This window comes from Condylura cristata, unplaced genomic scaffold, assembly GCF_000260355.1.
Source record: "Condylura cristata isolate star-nosed mole 26May11 unplaced genomic scaffold, ConCri1.0 scaffold00013, whole genome shotgun sequence".
NCBI lineage: Eukaryota > Metazoa > Chordata > Mammalia > Eulipotyphla > Talpidae > Condylura > Condylura cristata.
This window is the reverse complement of record NW_004567114.1, coordinates 26,378,539-26,397,820: the sequence shown is the minus strand read 5'-3', so window position 1 is coordinate 26,397,820 and position 19,282 is coordinate 26,378,539. Positions and strand designations below refer to the sequence as shown.

Sequence of the window (19,282 nt, the reverse complement as noted above, 5' to 3'; positions counted from 1 at the left end):
CTTCCTATTTTCGGAGGACCTAGACTCTATGGTCAGTGACGAAGAGAGGCCCCTACTCTGTTGGCGCTTGCGTGATGCGAGGTGGTTCCGCATGCGCCGTGGGGTCTAACGAAGCGCACGCTGCAGAGGCTCGGCGGCTCTTGCGGGTGGATCACATCTGATCTCTTGGATTAAAGTGAGCGACGGAGGACCTTGGTGCGGGATCCACACACATACCTCAGGTGACTGGTCCCCTACCTCGCTTTCTCCCTGAACTCACCGTGGTTGCGTCCAGGGACATGGGTGGTCGAGAGAGGGTAGGCCCGGGGCAGACACCCCTCCCTTTCCCTTTTCTGCGCGGGAAGAGCCTGGACACCACCGTCGCCTTCTCCCGGCCGTGTGCTGGGCCTGCTCGCCGGTTCCGTGTCGGCCTTCCGGTGTTGGAGAGGTGTCATTGTACGAGGACTCTCGTGACGGAAAGTGGATCGAGTGTCCGTAATGCCGCTTCAGTATGCTTAAAGTCGGGATGCCGCGAGGTGGGGCGACGTCGGGAGAACGCCCTGACACCCCCCCAACCCCCCAGGACGCCGGGCTCTTGGTTTTTCAAGGCCTGAGAATCCGTCCTTCCCGTCCCAGCCAACACTGCCTCTCAGTGGAAAGCAGACGGAAACACTTCGAGGGACGGTGGGATGGGCCGCAGTGTTGAAAAAAGCTGGGTTGAAAAGGGTCCAAGAATAGTTTACTCATCTGATAATTGAAGTTGCACAACCGAAGCTCGTTTTAACTGACCGTTCGAGTTGTGCTGAATTCTGTAGACTGTCACTGATTGACATTACTGCTGAAGAGTTTATTGACTTTAGTATCGGTCTGCTGTGTTTCAGCACCCGTGAGACTAGAACTGTGAATTTGCACATCGTGGTCTTCTAGGTAAGCCTGGCAAAAAGCAGAAGGAAACTCGAGGGTTAAATACGTATTCAGCCCGACGTCCTTTTATTATCCCCCAAACTGAGAAACAGTGTATCTCAGTCTTATTTTTTGTCCTCCCGATTGAAATTGCCTTTCAGGGAGAAAAACTTGTAACTGTGTGTGTGTCATCTGTTTGGGAATTACATATGTAGAATTTAACCGCTTATTTTTAGTTCAGCTGATGACAAATGACAGTGATTCTCAAAAGGTTTTTAACAAAACAGTGATATTTGTAGAGCTTGGTGCTTCTTGTTTCAATTACAGGGAAATAGTTTTAAAGCTTTATTTGTGTGCACTTCAGTGCTAAAAACTAGCATTGTTAGAGCATAGCCAGTTAAGCATTATAGCTGAGTTAGAATTAGCATCAGTTATCTCTATCACGCGGAAGAAATGTAGACTTCCTATATACATAGGTGATGACTATATTCTCAGTTAGTAGGGAGCCTTGCCAACCATTTAGCCAGGCAAAACTGGTGATGGTATAGGGTATTTTAAATTCTCTGGGAGTTCAGGTAATATGTTTTGAAAGATGGATATTCTTTACCAGTGAATACATGCTGTATTCTGTACATGTACTCTGACGACTCAGGCTCTGTCAACTAATAACACTGGATTTAACATCAGGGACTTGGTTTTAGCTCCAATTCTAGAATGTGTGAAGCATTTGTCCTTGAGGAAATCATTTAACATTTCTGTTCCTTGGTTTCCTGTTGTTTGCTTCATTGTACTCCTTTCACTGTACCTTATATTGCAATTATTATTTCCTAGTTTGTTTCCCATTCTGAAATTTGTTAGGTAAAATTCTTGTTTATCAGTAGTGCTTAGTCAGTAATGCTTAGTACTTGCAATGATAGCATTTTAATTAATTATATTACAAAACGGGAATATTGCCACCTTAACCTTTTCATACATCTGATACTTGTATAGCACATTACACTTTCCACCTATTTTCACATATATCTTATCTCACTTGATATTTCACAAACCTGTGGTTTAGGTGGCTCAGACTAGAAACTATAGTTCCATGGGAATACCTTTGTTACACAGCAACAGATTAGTTGAATAGAACAGAGACAAGCCCAACTTTTGAGCTATTCCCAAAGTTGTGCTACTTGCCTAACTTGAGAACTTAGGGTCAAATAACTTTTTTAGCACTCAAGTTTTAATGCTTTACACATGGGATATCTTACAACAGTTAAAAGGGAGGGGAAAAAGCCCTTTTTAAAAATGAAACAACCACCTGAGCTGTTTCTTGGTGGGTAGTTCTAGCCATTGACTATCTACTTCCCTTTATTTGCTTAATCCTCATGTTGTCAAACTATGAAAGAATGTCATTATTAGTAATGTTGCTTCTATGTTTTTGTTAAATAAGATGAGCGTTTACACTAATCTGTAACACTGCAGTAGTCTGCAGTGCACTAATCGTTTGCAGCACTGACAATATATACTAATATGTCTTTTGTTTAAGATGTTTCTATTTGTGATGTATTTACCAGTAATATGAGAGGAAATGAAGCTTGATGGACAAAAATACAGACTGTGGGTCCAAACATCAGAGGTTCAGATTGGACTCTTAACGTGTCATAGCAGTATATGACAGAACAGTCGTTTGTTCAAGCGCTAGGTGAGAGGGAGTGGCCAGGTCATATGGGACCACAAAAGTGTATATATCAGTGGGAAACCACTGGAAAGATATGTATGTGGGGGTGCGGACAATCTGCCACAGACTCTGATGTTCTGAGTGGGATGTGATGTTCTCTCTCGCAGACCAAGTAATGGCAGTTTTACTTCCAGTTAATAAGGAAAAGATCAGCCATTTCATGTGTTATCACAAATGTTTTCGTAGGCCATTAGCTTTTACTGTCTGTCTGAAATTTACACTAGTAAATTAGTTAAGGTTATGAAAATCATCAACTATGATTTAGTTTGAAAACTTCCTTTTAAAAATATACTTCTTATGGTCTGATTTAGGCTTGTGGGTCATAAAAGGAGTGATGCTGGAAGTAGATTGGGTGGATCAAAGGGAACAGGTTAGCTTGGAGGTCAAAAGAGACAAACTGCAAAGCAATTGGAGATCTGTAAAGCTGTTCTGGATTGGGCCAACCCATTCAACAAAAAAGACTAGGAGTAATGAATAAAACTAGAAATTGTGGTAATATGAATTAACTTTAAAGAGTAAAAAAGTGGAGAGAGTACATTTTGGTTTTTGTAATTGAGCTTTGTCTTGGTATGTGATACTGTAGTTTTGGTTGTAACATGATGGAAGGTATGTATTTTGGTATAAGTCAGATTCTTCTCTTTATGGAATGGATGATAGCATTTACAACCTTAGCTGACTTGGAGAAAGAGTAGCTTTAGTTTTGCTGGTAAGTTTGTTGTAGTAGTGATGCTTCCCATCATTTACTTCTTAAAGTGGTGGTTTTAAAATAGTATTTTACTCTTCATGTGTACCTTTAATCTTTATGTCTCAGAGTACTTTACAGATGGTGATTATTTTTTATGACACCTCTGAAACTAATGTCAGAATTACACAAGCCTTACAAAACTGTAGAGCAAAATAAAAATAAAATCTTGGTTCCTGAACATCTATTTGTCTTCTGGTACCATTTAAGAAATTTTAAAAGGTGAACAGACTAATAACTTTTCTCAGTGGAAAGTTGACATTTCTTTATTTTTACCTTAACTGAACATTTACTTGGTTCTTTTGTTTAAATTGCAGAATGCCGGGTCTAAGTTGTAGATTTTATCAACACAAGTTTCCTGAGGTGGAAGATGTAGTGATGGTGAATGTCAGGTCGATTGCTGAAATGGGGGCTTATGTTAGCTTGCTGGAATACAACAATATCGAAGGCATGATTCTTCTTAGTGAGTTATCCAGAAGGCGAATCCGTTCTATAAACAAACTCATCCGAATTGGTAGGAACGAATGTGTGGTTGTCATTAGAGTGGACAAAGAAAAAGGTAAGTGAGAAAAATACCTAAATATAAACTTAGATTGAAAATATTTTATTTAAAAATAAGTATTTGTAAATACCCATTGCAAATAAAGGGGGGGGTGGATAATCACCTCTTATACTTAATTTTTTTCCCATACAAAGTTGTCTGGAAAGAATTCCAATTCACTATCTAAGCAAGACCTTATGTTAGAAGTGATTTAATTAGTGCAAACCTATCTTGGAGATTTTGCAAATAATGAAATTAAGCAGGTCACATGAATTTTATTTCCTAGTACATACAAAAGTTACATTTATACTATACTGAAGTCTCTGTATGATAGCTTTATGTCTAAAAAAAGAATGTGTATACCATAACTACACTATGCCAGAAACAAGTGAACATACACTGTGGGAAATGGCACAGCAGACTTCCTAATCAGAGCTGCCACAAGCTTTCAGTTTGTTTTAAAAACAAAGCTAGTATTTTTTGAGGCTCAATAAAACAAGGTATGCATGTTCATTCCAGGGCTAGTTTTTGTTGTTAGATAACTTGAATTTTATCCTCAGGTTATTAACATCTTGATAATGGACTCATAGTTGCCAAAGTTAGGAGAGACAGGTAAACCACAGTACTAGTCATTTTATATTTGTTGGATACTTTTTTCTTGATTTAAAGCAAAAGTGGTTAGATTGTATTGGACAAGGATGGAAATGAGCCAAAAATAAGTGTATTTTAGGAATAGTTTATATTGCTTTGAAATATATACTCCTTAGAGTATAAGGATGTAAAGCCCAGTATTATATGTCTCTTTGGTAATCAGAAAGCTTATGACGCCCAGTTCCTGTGTGATCTTTCAGATAGTGTTAAATGAAGATTCATTTTTCAATCATTAACTACCTTTTTTTCTGGGCCTCATGTGAATCTTTACCATTGTGAACACATTGTTTTCTAAACACAGTATACAAATATACATTAAGTGGGTTTGAGTTTCAACAGACTTTTATTGGTTTCAGCCATCTCACTATAGTTTCATATAGTTTACCATCTTACTCAAAAAACAAGCACATTAATTACATTTGTCTTTTTTAATTGTCTCTCCCAATCTAGTTGATCCATAACTGGCATTTATTTTCTGATTATATGCTTAAATGATGAACAATATCTTACATTATTCCTTAGGTAGTGACTACAGCTTAGCACTTTGATTATTCTAAATTTTTTTATATCACTTATGTGTAGCCTACCCCAATTACTAAGCTATATGAATACTGAGACTGTGCCTTATTTTCATGTAAATCTTCATGTCACTGTCCCAGCAGGGCCTAGAATATCCTACCTTGTAGTTATTTTTTCTGTTACATAAAATATATGTGAAAAGACAATTGAGATGGAAAAAAAATGTGCACAATGATGTAAAAATAAACCTTTTAATAAAAAAATGAAGATATTAAAAAATATATATATGTGTGAAGAGGAATCAGATATATTTTTGACTGTAATTATGCTTATATAGGTACAATAGATACAAAAATATTTTCATGGCATTGTTTATACAGTATTAATCAAAAACAATCAAAACCATGGTTAAATAAATTTGACTCTGCATTGCAACTTTATATAGAATAAGATGAGTATTTTGATATGGAAAGAACTCATTGCTAAGGGGTGATTAAAGCAAAGTGCAGAAAATCCTATAAAGAGATCCATTTCTGATAGTAAAAGGTAGACCCTGATAAAACTTTCAACATAACTGCTCTAAATCCTGTATAGATATTTTTTAATTGTCTAAAAACTATGGGAACAACCAAAAGCAATCCAAAACTGAAGGCATATTGATATTTAGAAAAAGGGAACTACCCTGATAAGTTTTACACCTTTTTGTCTGAGTACAGACAGGAAAGCAGAATTTTAGAGTTCAATAAGAATTAACCTAGTAAATTAAATAGCTTGAGAACCAGAGATGAGAGTTATGGACAACCATAACATATAGAAAGTATTTCCAGGAATTGGAGAAAGAACAGCCCCAAAGTTTACATATAAATTCCATTCAACTCTGGTTCATCCTTGAACCACAAATCACCTGGTCGACTGTAAACAGCCAACAGGGTGAAAAAATCTGAACAAATTTCAGTTGCTTTTCACCTGGGAAAACACAGCCCATAGTTAGAAATTCAAGCAAGTTAACAACTATACCAAAATATCAGTATCTTTAAAAGAACTCAGAGTCTCATGTCATCATTAACAGTGTCCAGGATACAATCCAAAATTGTAGCATTTGAAGAAACAGGAAAATAAGACCCACCTCTAGGATGACCTAGAGGTGACCCTCATATTGGAATTCACAGATAAGGATTTTAAAATAAGTGCTTTAGTATATTAGGAGCATATGCTTGCAGTGAATGAACAACGTAAAATCTTAATAGAGAAATTAGAAATTCTCCCAAAGAAATAAATGTAAATTCTAGAACTTAAAAAAATATGTCTAAAAATTTCACTGCATGGGTTAACAACCAGTTGAGAATTACAGAAGATTCACTAAAATTTGGGTTTTAGTTCATTGAAATGAATAATGAGGAGGAAACAATCTATCAAATATGAAGAGCTCTGTTCAAGAGAAGAAATTGTGGCCAAAACTTTCCTGTATTTGCTGAAAAAAAATAACGCAAATCGGAGAAGCTCAGTAAACCTCAAGCAGGTTAAATATTACTACTAAGACTGCATGTAAGCACATCAAACAAAAGACAAAGATAAAGAAAATTTTGAACTTAGCCAGAGGAAATGACAGATTATTTACAGGGGAACAGTAATACAAATTACTGTGGCATTCTTAATGGAAATAGTGGGGATCAGAGCATTTAAATGACGTCTTTAACGCACTGAAGGAAAGTGCCTGTTAAACTAGAGTCTGTATAACTGCTTGTCTCGTTGTCTGCCCTGGGAGTTTTAACGTATGGAAGTGGGTGAAAGATGATACGGATAGACCAGTGTCATTGAAAGAAAATTTTTGCTAAGTTTCCCAGTAGATGGGGACGCACCATGCCACTCAGAGCCACTGAAAATAACACTTAGTCAAGAGGCAGAAAGATCAAGGAGAAATCCTAAGCCAGAGCCCTAACTGAGGTTTCCACAGGAAAAGCAAGGCATATCAGGGTAAGCATTGTAGACTTGTTAAGGCTACATAGTTTTGATAGGGTTGAGGCATCGGGGCTATCTGATACCTGGCTCTGGCTTGATTTTGGGCAGAGGCAGTATTGCTTGGTGTGAGAGTTTAATGAGATGGTCGGACTTGTGAGCTCTTAATTGGTTAGTTCGTGTATGAAGGCTGCTCCAGGTAAGCCCTTTTCTGTTTCTGTGAATAGACTGGTCTGGAAAAGGAGGAGTAGAGTGAATAGTCCCCTATGATCCAAATATCAGAGAATACAATTGCATTATTAAAATGCAGTAGACCCTTTGATCAATAGATGCCAAGTAAACAAATGCAGAATGTTTTGGCTAACATTCATGTGTATAACTAAAATTATTAGTTCCTCAAGAGGTTCATGGAGACACACAATTACATGGTAATAAAAATGCACTTTCTAAAAACAAAAACCTCATTTTGTATTTCCTCTGTGATACACTTTTTATGGGATTTTAATGGGGAATAAATGTAAGTATCCCAGCCAAATTTGTTGCATTTTGCTAGCACCCAGACAGATCATTTTTATAAAATTTTTCTTGCACAGGATATATTGATTTGTCAAAAAGAAGAGTTTCTCCAGAGGAAGCAATCAAGTGTGAAGATAAATTCACCAAGTCCAAAACAGTAAGTAGATTTTTGAGTCATATTAATCCACTATTGGATGGATGTGTTTAATAAGTATGTTATATTCCTGACAGAAAAATAAAAAATAAAACCTTACATTTTCTGTGATTCTTTATTCCTGTTTCCAATTTTGTATCATAATTTGAGAGCTTAATTTTAGAAGAGTATGAATAAAGAGTTTTTAATCTCATGTAGTTAGTAAAAGTATTGCTTATTTAATATTCACAAATCACTGCAAGATGTTAGTGTTTAAGCTATTTTGGATTAAGTTAAATATGGGTAACGTCACCTGATTTGACAATATATAGTTCTTGGCTTTCGACCCTGTTCTGGGATAAAGGTCCCAGAAAAAAACAACAGGTATATGTTGAGAATGAGAATGGGTATGCAAAATAATCCGAATCCAGGAAGGTAAGTCCTCCCTCTTTCCTTATCACCATCCCACCCCCAGTTTGTTATCTGCATTACTATTTTTTGCTGTGTTCACTTATCCACAATAAGCACTAATGTAGCAAGAATCATTTCTTCATGTTCTCTCTTTTTCTGTTCTCTTGTCCTTTTTACATTATCCTTTATTTCCTAGATTCTTGATTCTTAATGGCACTATTTCCATGGTTTTCTTTTCTTTGCTCTTTTGTGTCCTTTGCTCTTTTCTGCAATATATCTTAGATTCCTGTACTCAACATAAAATGCCATGAAAACTATTCAAATGAAGAGATTTTTAAAATCGTGTTTATTAACTCTAGTAAAAAGAATAAAAATCTAACCATGATTTGTTTATCTTTAAACAAGATAAACCATTTGATCTTTCCCTTTGTTTTACTAATTCATTAACTGCAGTGTGGTGTGCACATAACTGCTGATGAGAATGTAGGATCTCAAGTCACAACAAGTTTAACGATCCATATTTGCTATAGGAAACTTCGTTTTGTTTCATTCCCCTATCATATTGTCAAAATCAGATGACAGAATGAAATACCAGTGTTAGTACCTTTCTTCAGATTTCATGTGTAATGAACACAAGAACCTCCTTATAGTCTTTCTCTTTTAATCCCCTTTGTTTTAAGGAGAGTAGAAAAAGAGCTTCGCAGCTGTGGGTGGAAGTGGATAGGGTTGAATAATAACTGAGCAAAGTGATTATTAAAATCTCTGTCTCATACGAAAGTTAGTAATCATACCTTACATTTATAAAATGGAATTTGTATCATGTTTTGTTTTCCATTTATCAAATATATGTGTGTGTGGTATGTAAAGTAAGTAAGGAGAGATACTAGCATCTCCCTTTTCCAGGTAAGGAAACATTCAGATAGGTTAATTTATCCCACAGTCAAGATTTGATCTTGTTTAGACTAGATTGATTAGATTCTATATTTTTTTTTGTAACTATTTGTTGTGACTTTAAGTTAATTATCATGGGAAAGAAGATATTTCTCTTTGGAGAAAGAGTATGTGGTATGGCAGTCTTTTGTTGAGTAAATATTGTAGTAAAACTAACCAGTTTGTTTTTATGTACTGTCTACTAAAATGTAAAATACCTAGTTTTCTATAAATCTCTTGCCTTTGAGTTGTTCACCCCTTTATTTTGTTTGTAGGTTTATAGCATTCTTCGTCATGTTGCTGAGGTGTTAGAGTACACCAAGGATGAGCAGCTGGAAAGCCTGTTCCAGAGGACCGCCTGGGTCTTTGATGACAAGTACAAAAGGCCTGGATATGGTGCCTATGATGCATTTAAGCATGCTGTCTCGTAAGAATCCCTTCTTGGCTCTGCTTCTACCTTGATATCAGAACTGCTGGGTCTAGCACACATGCTGAGATCCTGACATTTAAAAACACTGCATCCATGTATAAGTCCTTCCCAAACTTAGATTAGAATATTTCACTATCAAAAAAACCCATGAGATTAGCCAATCCTATATAATTATGTTTTCTTAAACTAAATGGTCTCATCTCACACTGCTCCCTTACATACTTTTCTTTTCTACCTTGGTATTGTCCTAGGTGACTTCAGGCCAACGTAGATGCCTCATCTTTCTTGTCTACCTCAGTTCCTTGAATTCAGTCGACACCCCTCAAGCCAGTTTTCCACGTTGGTTTACCCTGGCCTTAATCTCAGCAGGATGTGCCCTGCCTTCCATAACCTTTACTTCAACATTCTGGTCTTCTAACACAGCCTCCTGGTCTACTTCCCGTAGTCCATCCTGCTCTGTGCCATCTTAATTACTGTCAGGCTCTGATCAAACCTTTATTTTCTTCCTATCTCTTCATCTTTCCCTGCGTTTTCTTGTTAAACATAGATATACTGTGATCTTTCATTTCAACAACTTTCTTACCGATATCATGAGCTCTTTGCTCTGTTTTTCCTTCTGTTACATCCAGCCCTGGATCCATGTTCCTGTCTTCTCTGCACTATAGTGTTCTGGTTGCTGCTAGGAAAAGCCACAGTCTTGCAGGTTGGTGTCGCTGCATATTCATGGTCTCCAGCTTCAGCTGGACCTTCTCTGCTCGTGGTCAATTCAACACTTGGAATTTCTCACTCTTATATACTCTTCTCATTTAGTTGGTATGTTCTGTGCCTAATTTATAAAGAAAATAGAAGCCATTACCTGTTTTCTTCCTCTATTTCAGCAAACTTATCTCCCTCTCATTTGTCATTACTTCCTCTGCTGTCACACTGGGGTTTCATATCTCCTGTTAAATTAATCCTACCACCTTTGTCCAGCTACTGCTCAGGGATCTGGATCTCTTTAAGTTTTTCTTTTACTGGTACACTCTTGATTTCTCTCTTATACTAAAAAACAATCTTCTCAACTTTCCCTCTATTGTGTAGCAAACATGGTATATTCTCCTTTCAACTGCCAAGACTCTTGGGTTCTCTGTCGTAAAAGTCTCTTTTAAAAAACTTAATCTTGGCCGTCCCTGGTAGCGCAGTGGTTTAAAGCACAGCACTAATACACTAAAGCCACTTCAGCATGAGTTTGATCCCCGCCCAGGAGATGATCCACATGGCATGGCAGACTTCTCCTTACCCACAAAGTGGATCATCTCCGGGGTGGGGATCAAACTCATGCTGAAGTGGCTTTAGCTTCTTAGTGCTGTGCTTTTTTTTTTTTTTAATATATTTATTTATTTATTCGTACAGAACTGGGGTACAGGCCAGAGATGCGGAGGGTGAGAGGATTCACCAGAGACAGAGCAGAAAGCAGAACAGGCAGATCTAGGAAGTACACTGCTGAGGAGAGCAGCGGGCGGGTCAGGAGAGGTCTGCCACGCCATGTGGATCTCCTCCGGGGCAGGCGGGAATCGAACTCATGCGGAAGTGGCTTTAGCTTCTTAGTGCAGTGCTTTAACCCGCTGCGCCACCAGGGAGGGCCGTTAGTGCTGTGCTTTAACCCGCTGTACCACCATGGAGGGTCAGTAAATAAATAAATCTTAAAATAACTCTTCATCTTCCACTCCTCTCTAAATGTTAGTGTTCTTCAAGCATTCTCATGAGTCAACTTGAGGCTATTTTCTCAACCATTGCTTCCAAGGGATATAGGTCCCCTGAGCCCTTCAAATGGTTGGGTGTATGGCACGTGCTTCTTTTAGATCCTGCAGCAAGCCACTGTAAATCTCTTCCAGTTTACCTATACCCCCTGCCTACCCCAATCCTAGTCACATGGGAAAGGTAAAAATAATATTAATTATTAACCTTTATATAATTCTCGCAGCACCTTTTGGTATAAGTGTTACTGTTGTCCTTATAGATGAGGAATTTGAGACAAAGATTAAATAATTTTTCTAATTTTACACAGCAAATGGTAGAGCCAAGATTCAAACCCAGGTATTTTGGCTCCCCCCAGAGTTTATACTATTAATCGTTACATGCTGCTTGGTATTCCTGTTCTCTGACTTTAAACCTGCACTCCTCAATAAGTACATCTTTCAACTTGGCTTGCTGTTATCATCTGGCCCTGACTTTTTAGTTTTTCCTGCAACATTCTTCTTTTGCTCATCAGTCCTGTAGTGGCTATCCAGGTCTAACTAATGCTTATTTATTTATTTATTTATTTATTCATTTATTTTGCTACATGTACTTCGTGATTTTTTTTCTTTTAATTAAGAAATAAAATTTCTGAGGTAGTTGTAACCAATGTTTAAGCCTTCCCAGCCATTTTTTCCTACAAACTTCAGTGGTAACCACTATTCTGGAAAAAGTATGAATCATCATTTTGTTTCATGTCTGTACTACAGTGTCTGTAAAGTACATGTAAAATGGCTTTTGTGTCTGTCATTATAAGGCTGTTATTAAGCAGGATTTCTCCAAAGTGATAAATTATATTACTCATTATCTTTTTTATATATATTATATATATATACATATATATATATAATATGAAATAATATCTATGTTTTACACCGTTCTTCATTTTGTACATTTTTTCATCTTGGTTGTAATACTCGTGGACTTCCCACTACTACTTCACCCCTATGCCATTACCATAGTCCCGTGTGCTCTTCCCGCCCCAGTTTTGATCCTGTTCCCCTCTACACCCCCGTAGATGTTATCTAGCTTATAGTTGTTTGTTGATTTTCATTTATACTTTATTGAAATTGCTTATTTTTTCTCTGATCCCTTACACTCCTGCTATGAGTAAAACCATCTTGTATTTTTCTTTTTCTTTCTGGCTTATTTTCAGTAAGCATGATCCCTTCCAGCTCTATCCATGTTGCCGCAAATGGCATGAGTTCATCTTTTTTTTTTTTTTTTTTTTTTGATTACTGAGTAATATTCCATAGTGTATATGTACCACATCTTCCCTATTGTAAATAGTGTAGCATTAAACAGGGGTGAAGGTGTCATTTTGAATTACTGTTTTTGTGTCCTTTAGGTAGATATCTGCCACTCATTATTTTCAATGTAGTCTATCATTGTGAGAATATACTTTCTCTGTTCCCCTGTTTAGAGATATTTAAGTAATCTCCCTCATCATACATGTCTTCATACATTGTGATTTTTTGAAGTATATATCGAGGAATAGAATTGTTGGGTCATACATAGTGTTAATATATGCATCTTTAGATTTACCCAGTTTTGCTAAAATCTCTACACATTGATCCTACAATTTATATACCCTCTAGCAGTTGTAGGATTGTTTCTTTGTCTTTGCATTCTCACCAGCATTTGGTACACATCTCAATTTTTTTTTTTTTTTCCTTAAGCCAAACTAATGGATCTTGTTCCAGATCACATTCTACTGATTTGGGGGGAAATTAACAGCTTTTCATGTTTGTTGATCCTTGTATTCATTCTGTGAAGCCTTTCTTCATTGCATTTACCCATTTCCTGTTGGCTTCTCTTCTCACCATTTTGTAGGCAGCATTAGCTGAACAAAAGTTCTTTCCATCCATATTCTTTTGCCTTGTACTTCTTAATCCATGCTTTTTTAAGCATTATAACTTCCTTTCTTCCAATAGTTGTTCTTTTGCTTATTAAAAATCCTACCAGTCTTTTAGCTTTGTTTTTTTGTTTGTTTGTGTGGGTTTTATTTTGTTTTTCATTTGTTAAGTAAACCATGCCAGTGACTAAGACCCTGGTTTGGGACTTAGGAGAGTTAGATGAAATACCACTTTATACATGATCTCCTTCCTGACCCCACTAACTGAAACTAATACTTCCCTGTCCTGGAGCTCAGGGACACACTCTTTTCTTTTAAATTTTCTCCCATGTTGTTCTTTTGCCAGACTAGATCATAAGGCTTGAAGCAGGGGCCGCTGTTACATGGAAATAATGATAATAGGAGATAATATGTTAGAAGACATTTTAACTTGCTTGTTTTAGACAGATTGCTAATTAATTGGATGTTTCCTATTTGTCATAACCTCCTAAGTTTTTCACATGCTGTCCTCATTTAATTCCAAATTCTGTGATAATTTGCAGGACTCATTTCTCCTTCATTGTACACATTTAAAAACTGAGATCTGGAAAGACCCAGAGACACATTATTTATTAAAGTGCAGAGCTAAGATTTGAATTTAATTCTGCTACTAAGGGCTTGCTCTAAATTATTTAATAATTGGAATTTATCAGTAAAGTAACCTTGACCTTTTGTTGTTTTATGATTTGGGGGTTTGTTTGTTTTTTATCAGAGATCCATCTATTTTGGATAGTTTAGATTTGAATGAAGATGAACGGGAAGTACTCATTAACAATATTAATAGGCGTTTGACCCCACAAGCTGTCAAAATTCGAGCAGGTAAATTATTTTTTTTAATGATATGTAAGATATTTTGCATGTATCGAGAAAGTTGTTAAATAATAAGCCTTACCAAAAAATATGTTGCTACATCAGCATCTGTACGTTTTTCTAAGTTTGTTTTCATAACAGAAAAACTTACAGTATTTTTCTTCTGTTGAATCATAAATTTAAGTTGACAAAAGTGAAAACTGATTTGAGTTCAGCTAACCTTAAGTTAGCCCTTTTCTAAAAAAAAAAGGGGGGGAGGGAGGATGTTTATTTTTACTATATGCTATAAAGTATTCTTAGATTATCCTGCCATTTATCTAATTAACTTGTTCATTGTTTGTAATACATTCTTGTCAAAACATTTTGCCTACACACATGTGCTATTTAGTATTTAGGAATTATGTTGTTTATATTCAGATTTAATTTTTGTTTTTACAAAAAAGGAATACTATGCAAATTTCTCCAACTAGTTTTTTCTACTTGGTGTATCCTGGCTGCCCTTTCATGCAGAGCACAGGAATCTTCTCATTTTTTTTTAATGACCAGGTAGTAGTGCATACACTGATAAACACTAACAGAAACTAGTACATTATTAAAAGAACATTTAGGTTGTGCCAGTTTTTTAATATTTAAACACACACACAAATTAACACCATTATATGTATACACTTATTTATGTAAAAGTTCTATGAAGCAAACCTTTTTTGAGAATTTTTGGTGTAAACGTTTGAGTTCTTTATAATTTCAGATATTGAAGTGGCTTGTTATGGTTATGAAGGCATTGATGCTGTAAAAGAAGCTCTGAGAGCAGGTTTGAATTGTTCTACAGAAACTATGCCCATCAAAGTGAGTAGTCGGTTTCTCCCTCCCTGCTGAAACAGCCACCTAACAAGTCAGATGTTTTTTATGCTTTGATTTCTTAGCACGTGTTAAGAAAAGTTATTCTTGATGCTATTTCTAGGGTATATTTACAATAATGCATAGACTTTTTGTTGTAGCTACTGCTGCTGTCACAGTGGGTGGGGTTTCTATTGGTATTTAGTGCCAAATGGTAACTATGCTAAAACTCCTTTATAGTAAAAAGGTCATATGCCCATAATGCTCAGAGTCTTGAAAGTATTTTCTCATATTCACACAACTTTTAAGTAGTTTGGTCTGAATAATTGGTTAGTAATGAAAATAACTGGATGGTGGCTGTTCAGAATCTCTTAGAAGAATGTCTTAGGACCAAATAGGAGTTTTTGTTTGGTTGGTGACAGGTTATCTGTTATGCTGATGATGTCTAGGATTAATTTAGCTACTAGACACCCAGAAGTCATAATTCTTCATATTTGGCATTGCAGTGCATTGTTTATACTACTGGGTTAGGATACTTACTTAACCAGTTAGCTTTTGTTTCATTAACAAGTCCCCTCAAATTGATGACCTGTTCAGCTTTGGGGTGATTATTTAAGGCAGCAGATTAACAAAGTTCCCAGTAGTTAGGTGTACTGTAGGTACGTTCATAATTAAGTTGTTGTCTTTCTTCCATAGATTAATCTAATAGCTCCTCCTCGGTATGTGATGACTACAACGACCCTGGAGAGAACTGAAGGCCTCTCTGTCCTCAATCAGGCTATGGCTGTTATTAAAGAGAAGATTGAGGAAAAGAGGGGTGTCTTCAATGTGCAAATGGAGGTAAGATCAGTACTGTTTATGCCTTGTTCTAAAGTCTTTAAGAAATGAAATCATTTAAATGATTTACATTCTAAAATCATCATCACTACCTTTTAGTTTTAAAGATAACACTGGAGATTATGACCCTGCTAAGCATAAAATAACCATTGCCTTAGTGGGTTCCTAAAAGGACTTTTTTCAGTATATAAAAAAACTGTTGTGAAATGGTTTATTGAGGACTATGAAAACTTACGGCTTTAAGTTTCTCTTCCCCTAGACCTACTGCCAGGAGAAAATAAGTAGACAATGAAAATGTGTGATCAGCTATCATGAGAATTTAATGTGTAATACTTAAAAATTTGATTTTAGGATTTAGAAACGAGTCATCTGTATTTTCCTCATAAACATTATATACATAAGTTTTCTGTGGAAAGGAATAGTAATGTATAATAAACCCAAAAGATGCATTTTCATAGGACCTTTTTGTGGATTGGAAGATGTAGTCACTGAGATTATTTTCATTTTGAGTTTGTAAAAATAGCAGAAAATGGTATTCTGCTTTAATGCATGCACGTTTCTTCTATATTTCTTGTTCTTGTACATTTTTTGTTAAGAAATTTATCAGTGATGTGTCATCACTTGAAAGTGAACATGTGTGGCAGAGTTGTCAAAAAGCAAAGTGTTTAAGAGAAAAATACTGGGCAGTAATAGTAGTTGACATTGAATTGTGTGCTGTTTAACTGCATTGCTTTGAAATTTTGCCTCTGCTTCCACAGCCCAAAGTGGTCACAGACACAGATGAGACTGAACTTGCAAGGCAGCTGGAGAGGCTTGAGAGAGAGAATGCAGAAGTGGATGGAGATGATGATGCAGAAGAAATGGAAGCCAAAGCTGAAGATTAACTGTGGAAAACAGAGTCCAGTTTGAGGAATACAGAACAGCCCTTCTTGCTGTAAACCCTAGACTTGAAAGTTTTCCAGTATTGAAAACTTAACAGCTGAATATTTTTTATTTCCAAGTATTTAAATGTTCAACAGACCAAATGCCCTCCTGAATGCCAGCTGTTTTCACACATTAGCTCCAACACATTGAGCACTTTTTGAGGGAGTGGCTTGATTTTACTAGAGACAAATATTTAAAAATCATAAAATTGGGCCTGTGATTTCCATTTCTGATGTCTCCAGATTGGCACCCCTTTGTAGTTTAGTGCCTCCATGAGATTTCCAGGGGCACCCAAAGCAAATAGTCTGAACCTTTCTATATAAAATGTATCAAATAAACATTAAATAAATTTCTGGGATATTTAACTATAGGCTTCTTCCTTCTTGTCACCAGTTGAAAGCATTATGAATACTATTACCCTAATTCTGTTATCTTCATCTCACTCTAGATGTAGAAATATATGGACTACTGATAAAAGAATCAATGCAGCCGGTCCTTTCAAAGGGGTTAGAGAAAATGGTTAAAGCTGACTTTAAGGGGGGGAAAGCCTTAAAATGCAATTAAAGATATATTAGTTGTGTGCCTTTTACTTAGTTGAGATTGATGACAACATCCGGTATAAGGGACAAATAATCACACTGTACTAAGCTGCTTGTCTTGAGTTTGTGATTCAGGCTAGTAAATTATGTTTTGGTTTTTGCTGCTTTAATTATTTTAAAGTATTCCCATCCAACATTTGCTATTTTTTTCCTTTAAACTATTCACTAGATGCCACCTAGAGCTTCACTTCTCTTTATAATAATAGAATAAGGATCTTTTTGAATACAATTACAATTTTTCTACATGTTTTCATTATTTTAGCTCTAGGAAATAATTGTTTTAAAGATACACAAAGGTAAATTCCACAGATAACAAACACATGGTTTGAAGTCAACAGTTGCAGTAGTCAGGGTGTTAAAAAGTCAAGTTCCTTTGTTCTGCTTTAAAATTTAACCTCTAGGCTAACTGAGGTATTAAATATATTAAATTTTAGTAATTTCATATAAGGATATCTATCTACTTAGGAGAATAAAACTAACTCACTCTTGTTAATCCAAAGCTAGATTTAACTGTCTAAAAGGGGCTAGAAAGGAGTGTGTTGATAAGACAGGTGGTGCCATTTGTAAAGGTGTATCTCTGTTTAATTTAGTGGCCTCTGCTAGCTTTTAAATCCAAAAGTCTCCAAGAGGGAGCTATGATTACTAGGTAGGTCCCAAACTGGGAATTTAGAGGGAATCTTGGCTGTACTCAAAATTGGCACACAATTTTCACTTTTGTCTTTTTGAAGGGTCCAAAAACTTAAAGCATCAAAAATGTCATCAAAATATAACAGGTGCTCCTTAAATGTTTGTTGTAAATAAGAGAAAGGAATTTTTATTTGGCTTACTGGATTTTTTTAATACTTCAAAAGCCATAATTGTTGAGAAATATTGTTGGCCCACATGATGAGTGATTCTATTCCATACAGGCCTTCAGTTCCACCACAATTTAGCAAATCTGACATTTGGCAGGAAAAGAATCAATACCTCACTAATGCCATGAAGAGAATTAACTAAACTTAAAAGTATACTTAACACTTGAAAAGTATCACTTGCAGAGAGGCTTGCACCCGCTCCAAATAACTTCAGGAACAGATTGAGACGGTTGACCAAACCCCAATCTTGGATCTCGAACCACCGAAGCCTCTTCCTTGATAACAGACAATTTCATCTCTACATTTGTGACTGTTGTTGTCAGCTAATTAGCTGTTGTTTGGGTTTCATCCTTACTCATTGAAATGATCACAAAAAAAAAAAAAAACCCAGCCATTCAAAACCACTGTTCCTGTTTTATAGCAAAAAAAAAAAAAAAGACCAGTATCTGTGGCTAATCCTTAAAACACTGGAAACGTGCAGTCATGCTAAGTCATGCTAAGCAGCAGTTTCCTCAGCTACCACACTTTCAAACGTTGTTGATCCAACTTCTTTTACATCAAGAACAATTAAAATGCTACAGGATTTTAAAAATTCAAGTGCTAGTACTTTTGTAAGAGGTATTGCCTAAGTTGCCTTGAAGTGAAGGTCACTACTTTCCAACGTGTGAAGGTTCTGCTCTCTCAGAGGGGTGCAGTTGTGCCAATTTGGAGTCCAGACTAAGTCTATGTTAATGTCTATTGATACTCAAAAAGCAATAAGGAAACTTAATTCCAGGGACATTAGACCTTGAAATGCTGAGTGGAAAATGGTGCTTTAAAAGACAGTCTTACAATGTAAGGAATAAAGTAGAACCTCACTAGCTTGGATTCCTGATCCATTAGGTTAGGTATTCAAGGCAATATTAAGAAGACACAATTCAAGCTAAAATTTTTACTTAAGCACTTTGGAAAGTATCTATTCCCCTTAAATGTAAGTTACATATCTTACCTATTCACTAAAAGAAGTCTAAGCACTTGTACTTGGCAGGAATGCTAGCAGTGACTTGTGCCAGATGCTGTATGAACTTGAAAATAATAAAAATGTTTTTTAAATTATGATGCAGACTTTTCACTACTTCAGATTACCTTGACTGGTTAAGTATCTTGGTACATATTTGTCTCAGTTGATGCTTACTTTAGAACCTCATTTTCATGCCGCAGATATTTTCCCTTCTGTCATTTCAACAACACCTGCTCCTGTCCTTTAGCAGGTTTTGCTGGCCATCACTTTCTGAACACCATTTTCACAGCTAAAATTATACCTTTTTTTTTTTTTGT

At 36.2% G+C, this 19,282-nt stretch overlaps 1 protein-coding gene across 2 annotated transcripts; it reads left to right on the top strand.

The window, feature by feature from the left end:
* Positions 1 to 40: 40 nt before the first annotated feature.
* Positions 41 to 18,352, top strand: EIF2S1 (eukaryotic translation initiation factor 2, subunit 1 alpha, 35kDa). 2 transcript variants are annotated; one of them, XM_012724671.1, is made up of 9 exons: positions 41 to 221; positions 861 to 906; positions 3,665 to 3,906; positions 7,608 to 7,687; positions 9,280 to 9,431; positions 13,817 to 13,923; positions 14,663 to 14,760; positions 15,448 to 15,591; positions 16,347 to 18,352. In XM_012724671.1, exons 3-9 carry the CDS (start codon positions 3,666 to 3,668, stop codon positions 16,470 to 16,472), a joined length of 948 nt encoding a protein of 315 aa, XP_012580125.1. In that variant the 5' UTR covers positions 41 to 221; positions 861 to 906; position 3,665; the 3' UTR covers positions 16,473 to 18,352. The 2 variants fall into 2 exon arrangements, with proteins under 2 accessions (XP_012580125.1, XP_004681822.1); XM_004681765.2 differs by lacking the exon at positions 861 to 906 and having other exon boundaries at positions 44 to 221.
* The last annotated feature ends 930 nt before the right edge of the window (positions 18,353 to 19,282 follow it).

Bases quoted from the DNA above. Each gene is read 5' to 3' on its own strand.
- EIF2S1 (XM_012724671.1), top strand. From the start codon at position 3,666: ATGCCGGGTCTAAGTTGTAGATTTTATCAACACAAGTTTCCTGAGGTG. The intron at 3,907-7,607 runs GTAAGTGAGAAA...TTTCTTGCACAG, and splicing joins TAGAGTGGACAAAGAAAAAG to GATATATTGATTTGTCAAAA. The intron at 14,761-15,447 runs GTGAGTAGTCGG...TTTCTTCCATAG, and splicing joins CAGAAACTATGCCCATCAAA to ATTAATCTAATAGCTCCTCC.